Source organism: Accipiter gentilis, chromosome 18 (assembly GCF_929443795.1).
Source record: "Accipiter gentilis chromosome 18, bAccGen1.1, whole genome shotgun sequence".
In the NCBI taxonomy this organism is placed as follows: domain Eukaryota; kingdom Metazoa; phylum Chordata; class Aves; order Accipitriformes; family Accipitridae; genus Astur; species Astur gentilis.
Window position 1 is genome coordinate 28,826,035 of NC_064897.1, and position 14,308 is coordinate 28,840,342.

General features: G+C 46.0%; 1 protein-coding gene across 10 annotated transcripts in view; it reads left to right on the top strand.

The window, feature by feature from the left end:
* The first annotated feature begins 2,562 nt into the window (after positions 1-2,562).
* The window catches only part of ZC3H7B (zinc finger CCCH-type containing 7B), a 51,768-nt gene continuing 40,022 nt past the window's right edge, over positions 2,563-14,308 (top strand). For 5 of the 10 annotated variants that reach the window (XM_049821614.1, XM_049821617.1, XM_049821618.1 and 2 more), the window contains exons 1-5: positions 2,563-3,086; positions 9,538-9,598; positions 12,117-12,150; positions 12,509-12,706; positions 13,583-13,741. In XM_049821614.1, coding sequence (XP_049677571.1) covers positions 9,546-9,598; positions 12,117-12,150; positions 12,509-12,706; positions 13,583-13,741 — 444 coding nt within the window. In that variant the 5' untranslated portion in view covers positions 2,563-3,086; positions 9,538-9,545. Of the gene's footprint in view, positions 3,087-3,818; positions 3,838-9,537; positions 9,599-12,116; positions 12,151-12,508; positions 12,707-13,582; positions 13,742-14,308 lie in introns of those variants that run through there. The other 5 variants (XM_049821622.1, XM_049821623.1, XM_049821621.1 and 2 more) reach the window with 3 other exon arrangements.

A 14,308-nucleotide genomic window follows, 5' to 3' on the forward strand; every position in this document is an offset into this window, starting at 1 on the left:
ATCTGGTCCCAAAACATTAGAAGAGGCATTTTTCATTCTCTCACAGTTCTCCCAACTGTGGTTTTAAGAAACAATGTCAAATGCTTATATGGACCCCAAGAAAAGAATGCCAGGGATTGGCAATGCTGGGTGACCTGGGAGACCGCATTGAGGCTGAAGGGCATGGTAGACCACCTTCCTTTTGGGGGAGTACAAAAAGCAATTAAGTTTCTTTATGGAGCATGACAGCTGAAAGAATAAAAGCCATAAACTGGTACAGCAACCAGATGGAAAAGTTGAGCAAAATTTAACTCATAAATAATAAGAGGAGTTTCTCTTGCAACTGAAGAAAATTAAGAAGCTGAGGCACTGACTAGATTATGGTTGTATGTGAGAAGCATAAAGCTGCCAGAAAACGTAGAGCAGATGAGGGAGTAAATCAGCGTGATCTCAAGAAGGAGCTTGAACTTGGAAAATATAAGCAAGGCTTTTGGCACTTGCTGTTAGTTCCTCACAATCTTTAGCAGTGAACTGGATCATATCAAATACATCTGATTCCCTTCTCTGTTGTTCTCCCAAATATTGGCTAGTTAGCTGGAACAGAGGGCCGAGAATAAGGTCTTTAACTGCGGATGCAGCTGTATTGGAATGAAGGTGTATTGTGCCATTAGATCCATAGATTCATTCTCCCTGAAAGAACAGCTTTACAAATCAAAGTAATTTTTACAACAGTGTAACAAGTTTGTAGCGGGGATTGGCGGCATTTTGACTCTGCTGACTACCTGCACACAAGACCTTGATAACCATGCTTGCAAATTGTGAAAATCTTCATGTTAACTACTCAGGAAAGATGTTACTTCATGAGAGGAGCAGTACATGCTGGCTCGTGACTTTGCAGGGCACCTCTCAGTCCTACAGACAAAGGAAATTGGGTTGGAGGGAAGCATAACATGAGATTCAGTTGGGAAAAGCAGTCTTGAAAATGAATGTTCTTGAATTGAAAAATAGTGCTTATTCCAGTACAACTCTTGATTGTGCGTGGATTTGGTTTTGTTCCTCTTCCTCCTCAGGTCCTCCTAAGCCCTTTTCTTCTCATCCAGCTGTGATGTCTTGCCTTTCAGAGGTGCTGCAGGGCTGGAGGCCTCCTGGGCTCTGTGACTCATCTGATGCTTAATGGCTCCATAACGCTGCCCTCCCAACGTGATCTGGCATGTCAGGTATCCCGTGTTTACTTTCCCTCACCAGGCCTGCTCCACCTCTCTTCTGCCCAAAGCCACCCCTCGACAGGGATTGTCATTTAACGTACATTTTGCCCAGTGGCTTCTACAGCAGAGGCCCAGCTTGGTTAGACTCTACTCATTGTCATGGTGTCATTGCCTAAAAATAAGAGGTAACAAATCTGCTGAAGAGATAATAAAAATAAACATTGTCTTACCCATGAATAACAGCTATCTTTGGATCATAATAAATATCTAAAAAAAAGTGCATTGTGATTAAATATTGTGAAGAGCGTAAGACAGTGTTCTCCAGTGTCATATGGTACATTATACAATTCACAGCCTATATTTCATAAATTATCAGTTTATTGTGTTGACAGAGCTGCCAGAAGCCAATCCTACTCAATATAATAAAGTCTTTCCTTTTCTGATCAACATGTTTTAAATATTAAACAAGTTTAGTACACTTCAGATGATACCTTCTACCTGCCTCTGAATCAAGAAGGAGTTGCTTAGCTGCAAAGCACAAAGTGACACTCTTTTTTTGGGTCACTGTAAATAGAGAAGTGAGACACTGAGGAGTAAACATGTCACGGATTACATTGGGAAAGAGGTGATAATTTAAACCAGTGTCAGTCTGGAAATGATGATTTGACGGTAGACAGAATCTTTTAGGGAGAGGAAAACCTATCCTACTGGGGCAGCTGGGTGGGGAGCCGAGCATAAAACTCATTTCAGAGGGTTCTTTGAAGTTAATGGTGGTGCAGCTGGGCAGGGGTGGATGAACCCCTCGTCTAAGGCGGTCTGCATACTGCTGTCTTCACAACCATTTCCCATGATAGAAGAACGTGTGCCGCCAGGCCCCTGCTTCCCACTGGCAGCTCTGTTCCTGGGGCTCTGTCTGCATGGGCTGCTGTGGAGATTCAGTCCACTTTCTGGGAATATTGAGGGATTTGGGGTGAAAACAAGCCAAAAATCTGGTTCCAAAAAAAGTGTCTAAACTCATATGTGTATACATAAATATAAAAACAGATATATATGCATGTACATATGTATGTATATTGTATAATACACAACAGTATATAATATAATACTATTATGTTATATACACACAGACTGCATATTCTTTTCCACCCAAAGATTGATGTTTTCAGAAGATTTTATTTACAGGGAAACCCCTCAGCAGTCCGGGGTGGAGTAAGTAAGGTCTGGCTAGAATAGATAATTGCTCTGCCATAAGCAATGGCTCTGGCCCCCTTCCAGCAAACATACATGGGTGGGCAAAAGGGTCTCTGCTTCACATATACGATAATCCCATGGCGGGGGGGGGGGGGGGGTGTCTCGTAATTCAGTTCATTGCTGCGCTTCGCATGCATGCAATCGCTCTGCAGAGGCAGCTTTCCTTTCTTTTGGGGTATATTTTATATATCGGCGAAGACAACCAGGAAGAAAAATGTTGCATTAAAATAAGAACAGAGTCTCGACTGCTTAAGCGCTTTCATTTATTTTTATTTTTTTTTATTTTTTTTTTAAGCCTAATTCACCTTAAAGAATCTCAAAACCAACCACAAGGGAAAGATCTGTGAATTTTTGTAATGGAAAGCGGTAGCCTCTAGGGCCCAGAGGATATGCAGGGAGGCATTTTCTCTTGCTGGTGCAGCTGAGAGCGAGCGAGCGAGACCTGGAAATGAAAGTAAAGAGATCAGAAGGCACATGGAGGGAGCTGCAGGGGCAGCCGATCCAGAAGCAGAATGCTGCCTTCTATAATTAAATAGCACTTACTATTATTATTACTTCTAGTAATAATACATTAATAATATCTCTAGTAATACAATACCATTTATCAAGGAAAGTTTATACATAGTGTGGGAGGGGAAAACCCAAGGAGAGGTGAGTCCTTTATTATTATTTTGGGGGGATTATTTTTGTCTTAAACCATTTTTGTATGTGTGTGTGTGTTTGTGTATGTAGAAAGGGATGGACTCGAGAAACAAGAAAATCTGGATGTTGCTTCATTAGAAAGTAAAGGTTTCAGATAGTAACTGCATGGATGAAACGTTGTGTAATTGCAAATTAAAAAAAAAAGTGGTGAAAAATAATATGGGCAAGATTTTGAAGCTAACCCCCTCTTCCGCCAAAAATGTGGGGTTTGCAAAAAAATAATTGTCAGAGATCCTAATCCCACCCCCTGGAAAAAATGTGGTAGTAGTCTAGAAGTGGATAGCTAGGGGAAAAGCCCCTGGGTTTGTATGAAAAACTTAGTATTAATTGCGTTTGTGCCTGTTTGTGGTTTGTGGGTTTGAGAGCTGTGTTCAGGTCTGTATTTAGGCTGCAGTTTTCCCCCTCTTGTTTGGTATAAACCCCATGAAGCAGCAGAGAAGCCCTTGTGGAATAGCTTTTCAGATGCACCTTCCGTAGGGGCTTGTAAAGTTTATCAAATAAGAAGGTTGTGGGATTTTTTAAAATTTTCTTTTCCTCCTCCCCCCACCTCCCCCCCCCAAATTCTTTAATGCTTTAGACAGTTTCCGGGTGGCAGGGGAGGTTGTCTTTTTTTTTTTTTTTAAATCTTAAAGCCGCCTCCCAGGCTCCTGGAGATGTGCGATTCTCATTTAAGCGGATGGGGGGTGGGGAAGGAGGAAGAGTATGTTTTGGTTTGTTTTCCTTTCCCCGGGGGAGCCTGGATATCTCCTGCCGCGGGAGACCCCTCCCAGCAGGACCGGGGCGGCGGGCGATGCCGGGGTGCCGGCGCCCGGCCGGGCCGCGGGGGGTGCGGGCGGCCCCTCTCCGTCCCGGCCGGCCGAGGTGGCGCTTTTGTGCGCGGCGGCCGCTAGGCAAGGCCGGGGATCGGCGGCCTAGTGCTGGGGGTGGGGAGGCGGCGAGCGGCGGCTCCCGCTCCACCCGTGTTGGGAAGAAGACCCGGGATTTAATTTTTAAAACGAGGCAGGGGAGGGCGAGCTGGGTGGGCACGAAACCAGGAGCAAGTGGCCGAGGGACGGGCAGCGTCACCCCGCCGCCGCCGCCGCCTCCTCACTCCTCGGCTGCACTGCAGTACCCCGCGGGCTGGGCCCGGTGGGCCAGGGCAGGAGGAAGGGTGGCCTGCAGGGCACGGAGGGGTTACGCGTGGGGTAGCCTGCAGTACAGGGGGTGTTACGTGTGGGGCACACGGCTGGAGGGAGCTGAAAATGGGGTGATGGGGGCCGGGGTGGTCTCTTGAGGCTTTGACCACCACCTCCGTCCCCCTCCCTGGGCAACTTGCGGTCGCTGCTTTTCTTTAAGGCTGGGGGTGAGGGGATTGTCGCCACCTCGCCCTGTATTCACTGGAGGTGTTGCTGGGTGAAGCCGGTGGTGCCCTGATGACGGCCGTCCCGCTGTGGCTGTGGGGCAGGAGTAGGACCGGCGGGGTGCTGGGGTGTGGGAGAGCGGCCATGGACGTACCTTGGGGTGGCGGGTGCATGGAGGGACGGGGTTGTCGGGCCCGGTGGGCCCAGCATGGTGGTGGGGACTCCCAGAGCTGTCGGGTGCGAGAAGCGTTCAAACCCAGGGAATGGGGTCATGGCAGAGGGCAGCCATGGGAACAAGCAGGGGCCCATGTTTGTAGTGGGCTGTGCAGCTCGTCTTCTGCTTGACGTGAGTCCAGTTACCCATCCTGCTGCAGCACTGAGGTGGCCATACTGCGGCCAGTGAAAGACCATCTCACAGACTAGTGCATCCTGGAGCCTTTTGCCTGGAGGAGAGCGCACGCAGCCTGGGGCTGAGCTCCGTTCTCAGCTCTACAACCTGCCACTTGCATCTCGGTGCACTTATTTATGGCTGAAATGTTACAGTCAAAGCCTGGAAGTCAGTCAAGTGTGAACTCATGGCCATCCCAGAAATATAGTATGAAAAACTTTGCCCAAATTCGGCTCTGGCAGGGTTGGGAATAACACCCAGGTCCTTGATAAGGTAAATTCGAGTCTTTCTGTTCATCTCATAGCGTCTCGTAGAGTGTATCTACCCAGTTTGTGATTGAGTCACTCTGTTTACTGGCTCATGCTTCCTTCTGAAGGCAAGAAAACCATTTTGCCTGTCTGCAGCGTTTTATTTCTGTCTGGCAAATAGTTTGTAACTCATTGACAAACTATGAATAAAGTCCTTTCTAGATGTTGGACCAAAGAGGATAAACATCTCTGGACTGGAAGGATAAGAGCTTTGTAATGGAGATATAAATACTCTGGATTCAAATTCTGCTGGTGATTTGAGCAGACAAGTCTGGACAGACAGATGTGGTGGGCGAAAAAAAAGAGGACGCTTAGGCACACTGCTTCATGAAATGTTTTCCACTGCGTTTCTAAAAATATTTGAAAGACTGAGAAAACAAAAGCTAAACAGGCTCTGCGCTTAAAATTAATTATGCATCAGCCATGGTATGGCGTGCAGCAGAACTGAAGTATTGCATGTATGGGTGGCTCACATGTATGTGTGTTGGGTTTGCCAGTGTAACAAGCGTGCGGCTTGGTCCGAGGGTCAAATGAGACACCGTGGAGAGGCTGCAACGACAAGGGGAGACAGAAGTGACCGAGTTTGCCAGGGAGGTGGCAGGGGAGGAGGTGTGAGGAGCAAAAGGAGCCCGAATGGTAGCCTCCAGCAGTGGCGGGGCAGGCAGGACAGGGGAGAGGTCTGCCACACGTAGAGGAGGGTGCTGGTGTGCAGTCTGATGGAAAGGGAAAGGTGGTTATTCCCAAGAGATGTGAAAGAAGTTGTTAGGGCAGCAGCATGTGGTGTGCATTTTGTGGGTGTAGCCATGAGGAGATGAGTCTTACGTGCAGATTTGTGACATAAGCCTGAAGGTGTGTCGGAGCTTAACAGGGGAAGCTGGTCACCCACTTGCAAGGAGAAAGGAATGTGTGGCAGTATCAGGGAGCAACAGTCTGGAGTGGAGATCAGACCTGTGGTTTTTGTCTAAAGAAGGCAATGGAAGGTCTTAGGTTGGAGAACGTTCACTGTGGAAGATGAGGGTAGGATTGCAGAGAGTAAACAGCATGCAGGGCATGGAGGGGTTTTTTTAGGAGGGTTTTGTAGCAAGGATCTGTGGGACTTACAGAGGTGCAGTAGGTTGGTCAGCTATCCACATGGAGCAAGGATGGACATACGTATGTTGGATGCAGTGGCAATGGTGGTGAGGAGAGAAAAAACTGTAGGGGAGCTCTAGGATGCAAGAAGAGTTGGGTAGCTCTAGGAAGGAGACGCTCTGGAGCCTTTCCCTGTAGTTCTTTGGCTCCACTCCAGCTTTTGGTGGTAATGTTTGAATGCCCTTCTCTGTGGGTGAGCAACAGTAACCAGTGCTCCTTGTAACACATGCCCACATCCTGTTGTGTAGGATGTTTTAGCAGTGGGGTCAGGGTAGCCATGAAAGGAGGTACTGATCTCTTCACTCCTTGCAGTAGTGTTTTAAAAGCTGAGCTCAGAAGCAGAGGTTGAAGCTTCTGTGCATATCAGAAGCTTTTCAAGGTGATGATCTGTTTTGTGGATACACATAATTGTGAAAGTGTGCCACAGCATTTTTGGAGTGCAGCCACTGGCTTTGTGATGACCAGCCAGTGTCAACTGCTCTCCCCACAGTTCCCAATAATCTCCCTCTTTATCAGATCTGTGGGCTGCCGCTTCACTTCCCTGACTTTTGTTCTCTCCAGTGTGGCTCGTGTCAGGGAGCAGCAAGAGCAGGGCTGCTCCTCCAGGGAGGACAAGCTAGGATCCGAAGGCGATGATGATGGCCACCAGCAGTGCCCTCGCTAACTAGGGTACAGTCCCACCATATCTGAACAGCGCAGGCAGAACAAGTTGCTGATAGCAGGGGTCCATTGACAGTCCCAAAGAAGATGAGGTGGTGAATCGGGTCTAGGGTTCACCCAAGGAGTCCAGCAGTAGGAGATGGTGCCAGAGACAGGACTGGAGACAAGCTGCCTACAGTGCAGGTCCAAGGTTTGTCCAGGAGAGAGGGCTGAGGACAGGTCTACCTATAGTATAGCTCAGACAAGGCAGTATGCCTGGACTTGAGCTGAAATGGAGCTCCTGGACCATGAATGGGCAGAGGGTGCGTGGGTGAGGGTCCAAGGTGAGGCCCCAAGGTTTGGGGCATTTCAAGCCTGTTAGTGGACTCAGGGACCAGACAGCTAGAAATTCTTCCTCCCTGTGGTTTCCCCCATGAGCCATTGTGAAGGTCCACTTGACTCTTTTGCTCCCCGTCCCCCAGTTTATCTCTTTGTCATTTCCCATGGCGGCTCTTTCCCCACCCTTGTCTCTGATGGCCCTCGCAGTTCTCCTGCAGTGGTCTAGGGTTGCTCTGTCCTCTTTCGTGGCTTTCACTGCTGTCTATGTGGAAGTGGTTCCTACTGCTCCTTTTCACCTTGTCTTCTCTCTCTCTCTTACTTCTTATGTCTTTCCAGAATTTCATACAAGGAGAAATATCAAATGAATTCCCTCTGTCTCTTTTTCTACCCCTCAAGCCTGTCTGCCTGTGGTGTTGGTGATCATATAAACCTTACAATCTCCTTGTTAAATTTCCTTCTTTCTTCCTGATTGCTCATTATCCAGGCTATCTATAAATCATTCCAGGCCTTCTGTTGGTGTTGTGCTGAAGTCTACCTGCTCCATCGCTTCTGTTAAAAGCCTTTGTAGAGATGCTGATCATCACTCACCTTGTCTGTTGGCTTTCCATTTCTTGCTGCACTGCCCATCCCGTTCCAAATGCAGCTGCTTAAAATCTTCTACCTGCTGCTCAGACCAGATTGCTCTCAAATTTAATGTCTGATGACTTACAAACTGCACAGTGTCACTTGCAAGCTCTTGCTTTCTTCTGCTGCCACTTCTTTCTGGTCTTTCTCTTGTTCCTGCTTTTCCCCCTTCCCCCAACTCTCCTTCTTGGTAAAGGGCAGGTATCAATTCTTCTACATTTTGCATGGCACAGAGCACAATCAATAAGGGCTTGCTGAGTTGTCAGGATTGATTTTCACATACCTTAAAGGTCCCTTCACCCTTTTCCAGACTGAACATGCCAGAGATACTGTAAGATACCTTAGGGATGGTCTTAATGTAAAAGGGAGCTGTGAGATAATGCTCTCCAAGCTGTTGTAAGGTAGAGTTAGAGAAATGACTTTTGTTTTTCTTGTGATGTCTTCAGAGGCAATCCCAGGCAGGCTTGGAACGCACAACATCTTCAGCTCCATCTTATCTCAGTATTACTGTGCTTGCTGCCTTTGTCCCCAAGTTACCATTCCTCAAAAGCTGAGCATTGTTTGTGATCACAGCTGGTTGATGGCAAGGCTGGGAAATTCACTTTCCCAGCAACTCTGTTTTGCCACAAAGTGCCATCCCTTCTGCCATTTATTCTTTTCATGTGTGGCAGACCTGTGTACCTTGGGGAAAGATCAGGGAGGAGCCATTCTAAGATTTGCTCCCACACTGCAGGGGATGAAGCTCATGTATCTAATGCTGTGATTCAAGCCCATTTTAGTTGAGAAAAGGGACATTACTCCAAAATGGCTCCATCATACTTATTTGTCTGTGCTCACAGAGACCCAGACTGGATTTGATCAAAGCCAGACAAGTTACTGTGCCCATTTGTATCCCTGGCTAAGTGAGGATAACTCTCTCTTGAGCCTTCCTCAGGCACTGCCCACCCCAATTTAAAACATTGCAGGATGGGGCCCTGTTCCCTCTTCAGAGGAGCATTCCCAAGTCTGTGCTGCTCTTGCCTGCTGATTTTCAGCACAAAATTCCAATTGCATAGATTCATCGCTGTCCTTTTATGTGGACCACGGCAAGCAATTCCATCTCCTTCCTTCATGTCTCTCTGTGATATGCCTCTATTCACCTTACATAGATTACTTGTTTTGTCTGTGCAATAAACCAGTTTAAATCCAGCCCAGATAAATAGTGGTCAGAATTGCTTATCGTGGGAGGGTCTCAGCATAAATTCCTGAAATGACTGCCAGTGTAGGGGAAATGTTGATTTAAAAAAAAATTTTTTTTTTTTTCCTTTCCTAGAAGGCAGTCATGATAACAGTTGGTTCCCATTGCTTTGTTTACTGGCAGCCTCAGTAGAGAGCTCAAAGTGAAGTAATTCCTCTTTGCTCATGTATCCTGGCGGTGGCATGTGAGAAAAAGCAGATACTTGGTAGTGAGCTCCTTGCTGTTCTGTATCTGCAAGTGTGGATAAATCATGGACTTCGGTGTTCAGGGCATCTGGTCTGGAACATTTTGTTAGTAGTAAATTCAGGCACACACAAAATACTGTGCTGCTTAATTGCCAGCAAGACCTAAAATGACTCACAATGTTTTCTTTCTTTTTCTTCTTCCTGTGCAGCAACTATAATGGAGAGACAGAAGAGAAAACAAGAAATAGAGAAAGGACTTCAGTTCATTCAGTAAGTGGACAACCTCATTGTTTCCTGTGGCTTTGGAGGTGGTTGTCTTTGTATCGAGGATTGCAGGAACTGAGTTCTTCCTATTCACTGCTTTGGGTCTGCGGCATGGGAAAGAGATATTGGTACTGACGATTTTCACTGTGATTCTTCAGGGTGCTTCTTGTCCTGCCAGCTCTCTAAACTTGAAATTCTATCATTTTAATTTCCTTGGGTCTTACCCTCTGCTGCAGTTCCAGGATGATCTTTATAGTCAGCGTAATGCTAATAGTACTTGGAACTTCTACTTCATCTTCAGCCTGAAGATCTCAAAGTGCTCTCTCAACAAGGTTGTCCCACCTTTCTTAGGAAGGGAAGTAGTGTTTCTCTCCTGTAGGTGGGGAAAGCAAAGTAAATGACTTGCCAGGTACGCCGTATGGTGCCTATAGGAGAAATAGATGGGCTCTTTTATAGTTGCCAACCTGATAGGTGCCCGAGGTCATTCTTCCTGTGAATATCGTGTGGCCTTCTAGAGCTTGAAGTAGTTGCTTATGTAGTAGTTACAAGTCCAAGTACTTCCTTATAAAGTAAAGTAGTGTTTTTTCCCTCCAATGTTTGAGTTAGCAAAGGCCTCAGACTCAGGTCCAGGTCCCATGGTGAGTAAGGAAGCAGCAAGATTCTAATCAGATTGGTTTGGGTTTTTTTAAGGTCTGCTTTGAGTCCTGCAGTTGTTATGGCTGAAATCTGTGCATCTACAATAGGAAAAAAAGCCAAATCTTCCATGTTACCTATTTATACCCTGTGGCATGGAAATGATATTTTCACCTGTTGTGGTTTAACCCCAGGCGATAACTAAGCACCACGCAGCCGCTCACTCGCTCCCTCCACATCCAGTCAGATGGGGGAGAGAATCGGGGGGAAAAAAAGTAACACTTGTGGGTTGAGATAAGAATGGTTTAATATAACAGAAAGGAAGAAACTAATAGTGATAATAATAACAATAATAAAATGACAATAATAATAAAAGGATTGGAATATACAAAACAAGTGAAGCACAATGTAGTTGCTCACCACTCACCGACCGATGCCCAGTGAGTTCCTGAGCAGCGATCCACCCCCTCACCAATTCCCCCCAGTTTATATACTGGGCATGACGTCACATGGTATGGAATACCCCTTTGGCCAGTTTGGGTCAGCTCTCCTGGCTGTGTCCCCTCCCACCTTCTTGTGCCCCTCCAGCCTTCTGGCTGGCTGGGCGTGAGAAGCTGAAAAATCCTTGACTTAGTATAAGCACTACTGAGCAACAACTGAAAACATCAGTGCGTTATCAACATTCTTCTCATGCTGAATCCAAGATGTAACACTATACCAGCTACTAGAAAGAAAATTAACTCTATCCCACCTGAAACCAGGACATCACCCCAGTCTGAGATTAAATGGGGCTGATAACCCAGTTTCAGAGAGGCAGTTGTGAGGTTTATTTTGGTAACATTTATAAAAACATGCAAGATTCCTGGAAAGAAAATAATGTAGAAATAATGGGGTGTTGTTCATGCTTCTGGAGTGTATCTTGAACTCTGAACCAGGGGCAGTGTCATTTGTTGGCTTGTTTTGATGTGGAAAAGGGGTACTCCAATTTTATAAGCAGAACAAATGTTTCTACATTTCTTGTAGTTAATTTTAAGGAGCAGCTGATGATTACGTTAGATTAGATGAAAACTAAAAAATGTTTATGCTCTGACCAATAAGATCATGTATACAGTGTTATATTTCAAAGCTGGGGAGGGCTAGGAAAGGTGCTAAGGATTTCTCTAGAGCCTAGTGTTTTCTCTTTGAAGAGAAAAAATAAATACACGTGAACCAAGCCTGGATGACTTGGATGGTCTGATTTGAAGAACAGAACCTTTCTCCTAACTCTCAGTGCTGTTGTGGAGTAGGTGTTATCCACACAAGCACTGCCAGTTTTGTGGCACGACTTGGCAGCCAAGACAGCTGAGTTAAATGGCCTCCTGAACCTGCAATGTTTTCTTACTTTTGTGGTGTAGGTGTGGAGGCATGTGGCTAAGTTAATACAGAGGAAAGTGATTGCATTTATCACTCTCTCTTTGGTCTCACAGAGGACTTGAGGATGTCTTGGAGTGCCAGTGTGGTGCCTCTCATTAGAGCTAGGTGCACTTAAAATATGCTTGTATTCTCCATGGCAATCTCTCATGGGACTTTCTTAAAGATGTTGTGTTTTTAGGTGGCTGTCTGAAGGCATGTTACAGAGAATTGCGTATATGCAGAAAATAGCTGAGAATAAGATTCCTCTAGTCTGAGATGCCTTTGGGACCTGACCATCTCTTGACACCACTGTGGCCATCGCTGAGTGTAATGCTCCCTAATTGTGTTCTCTTTGCCCCAGCTGCCTTTGAAGTGATAAAATGTGCAGTAACTCACTGAGATCATCAACACAGGACCAGAAAGATGATTTCTTTATCAGGCAAAAGCCCTTGTTTGCCTGGATGCCTGTTTCATGAGCCTCTTATCTTCTTTTTTTCAGGTCCACTTTACCCCTAAGCCAAGAAGATTATGAGGTAATGAAGAATTTGTTTTCTGAAGTTGGGAACCGTCTGGTTAGCAAGATTTGTCCTGTTGCACAGCCATTAGTTTACATACCAAAAGTGGAGAGCGTGGGATGGTCTGCCACAATTTGTCTGTAACTTAAAGTGTTAAGGTTCTGACAATGGCAACTTTCAGGGAAAGGAGAAGACACTTGAGTGTTCAAGAAGAAAGGAGATTTGACTGGATTATTCTCTTCTACCAAATGATTGATGTTTTATAGGAGAGTGGGGAGGCAGGAAAGTCTTGGTGGGCGGGAAGTTTGCTAAAACATATGGAAGGGAAACCCCTCGTGCCTCTGAATGTCCAGTCTGCTTTCTCCTTGCTACCCAGGCCTTTTTGCAGAAGCTGGTGAGAAACCTGTTTGCAGAAGGCAATGATTTGTTTCGAGAGAAGGATTTCAAGCTTTCACTGGTACAGTATGTAGAAGGGCTGAATGTGGCGGATTACGCAGCCTCCGACGAGGTGACCATCCCAAAGGAACTCCTGTGCAAGCTGCATGTCAACCGCGCTGCCTGCTACTTTGCTATGGTGAGTTCCTTCCCAAGTCATCCCCAGGGGCCAGGGAGGACATCATGGTCACAGCGCCATACAGTTAGAAAAGATGTCAAGAGGGATTTCACTTGGTTTTGTCCACGCCCTGTTCCAACAATGGAGGAGATGATGACACACAGAAAAGTCTGATATCTCCTCATGATCACACTGTTGTCTTGCAAGACCAGAGGAAGGATGTGAAGGAGAGGGGGCCAGGCCTAGGGTACTGACAGTGCAGTTCTGGTCCATGTTGGTGAGGAGTTAGTACAATCCAGTGCCTTCCAGTCCTGACTGAGTATTTCACTGGAATACTGTTTGAGTATTGCTCTGGAGGCTCCTGCCTCCTCAAGTGAGGCACTAGAAGACAGCGAGAAGAGTTTGGGTCTTGACGGAACTTTCAGTACACACATGGAAAATGATTTTGAAATACTCGGGCTCTAAAAGGCTGCATGCTTCCATTTTCCTAAGGAATCCAACAGCTTTACTCTATGGCACAACCTCAGAGCAGGTCCATCCTGTTCATAATGAGGCTGAGTCCCATGAACAAAATTAGCAAGCAGTCACATAATTAAAGACTGTCAAATGTAACATGCCCAAGGTAGAGGGGGAGGCAAGATAAGGTTGCTCAAGCAGCCTTAATTCTGGCATTCACTGATTTTTCAAGTGTTTTGAATTTTGCAAGACTTAAGAAAATGGTCCGTTACTGTAGGCCTTGTGTGTTTGTATGCTGGTCTGTGTATGAGGTAATACATGTATGTTTAACTGCCTTTTATATTCCTGTGTTCTGCTGAGAGATTAAATGTTTGCATTCACACAGAAGGAGAGGTTAGTCTGCTGTGCCTCAGCTGACTCAAGGTGGTCTCTTCCTTGCAGGGCTTGTATGAGAAGGCACTGGAAGACAGCGAGAAGGCTTTAAGTCTTGACAAGGAGAACATCCGAGCACTCTTCCGGAAAGCCCGCTCCTTAAATGAACTTGGAAGACACAAAGAAGCATATGAGTGCAATAGCCGATGCTTGCTGTCCCTCCCACATGTAAGTTTTTGACATACAACTTTTCTTGATTTCTGTGGCTCACCACCTTCCTCCTCCTTAATATGCTTAGTGTGAGGCTAGAGGATAGTGGAAGAGGAAGCTTGGCTGTTGCTGGAAACATGCTTATGCGCAGAAATTCTGTCTCTCTGATTTGAAGAAGATGTTTGACCCCCTGTGTTTCTTCAGTCCAAGTCCCCCTCTACAGATAGTACTAGCCAGAGACACTGCTTAGTGAGGACAGGTGTGGTGGCCTATTTGTGAAGAGCAAAACCCTACCCTAACAGAATATGAACTAAAGCCGTGAGATTGTTTTAATTAGCTGGTTTTATACGTCCAATGGGAGTCACTAGGAGCATGGGACAAATGGGAACTGGAGCACTGGAAGGAAAATATGTATACTCTTCCTGTTTTAGTCAAGCATGTCTCATGTTTTACTTACTGATTGCTAAGGCAGGCTGATAAAGCTTTTTATTTCTTCAGGGACATGCAGAGGTGTCCTTGACATCACATTTCATAGTTATTTTTATGTTCACAGGTGTGTAAATCTTTGCATTCAGAGGGGACTAT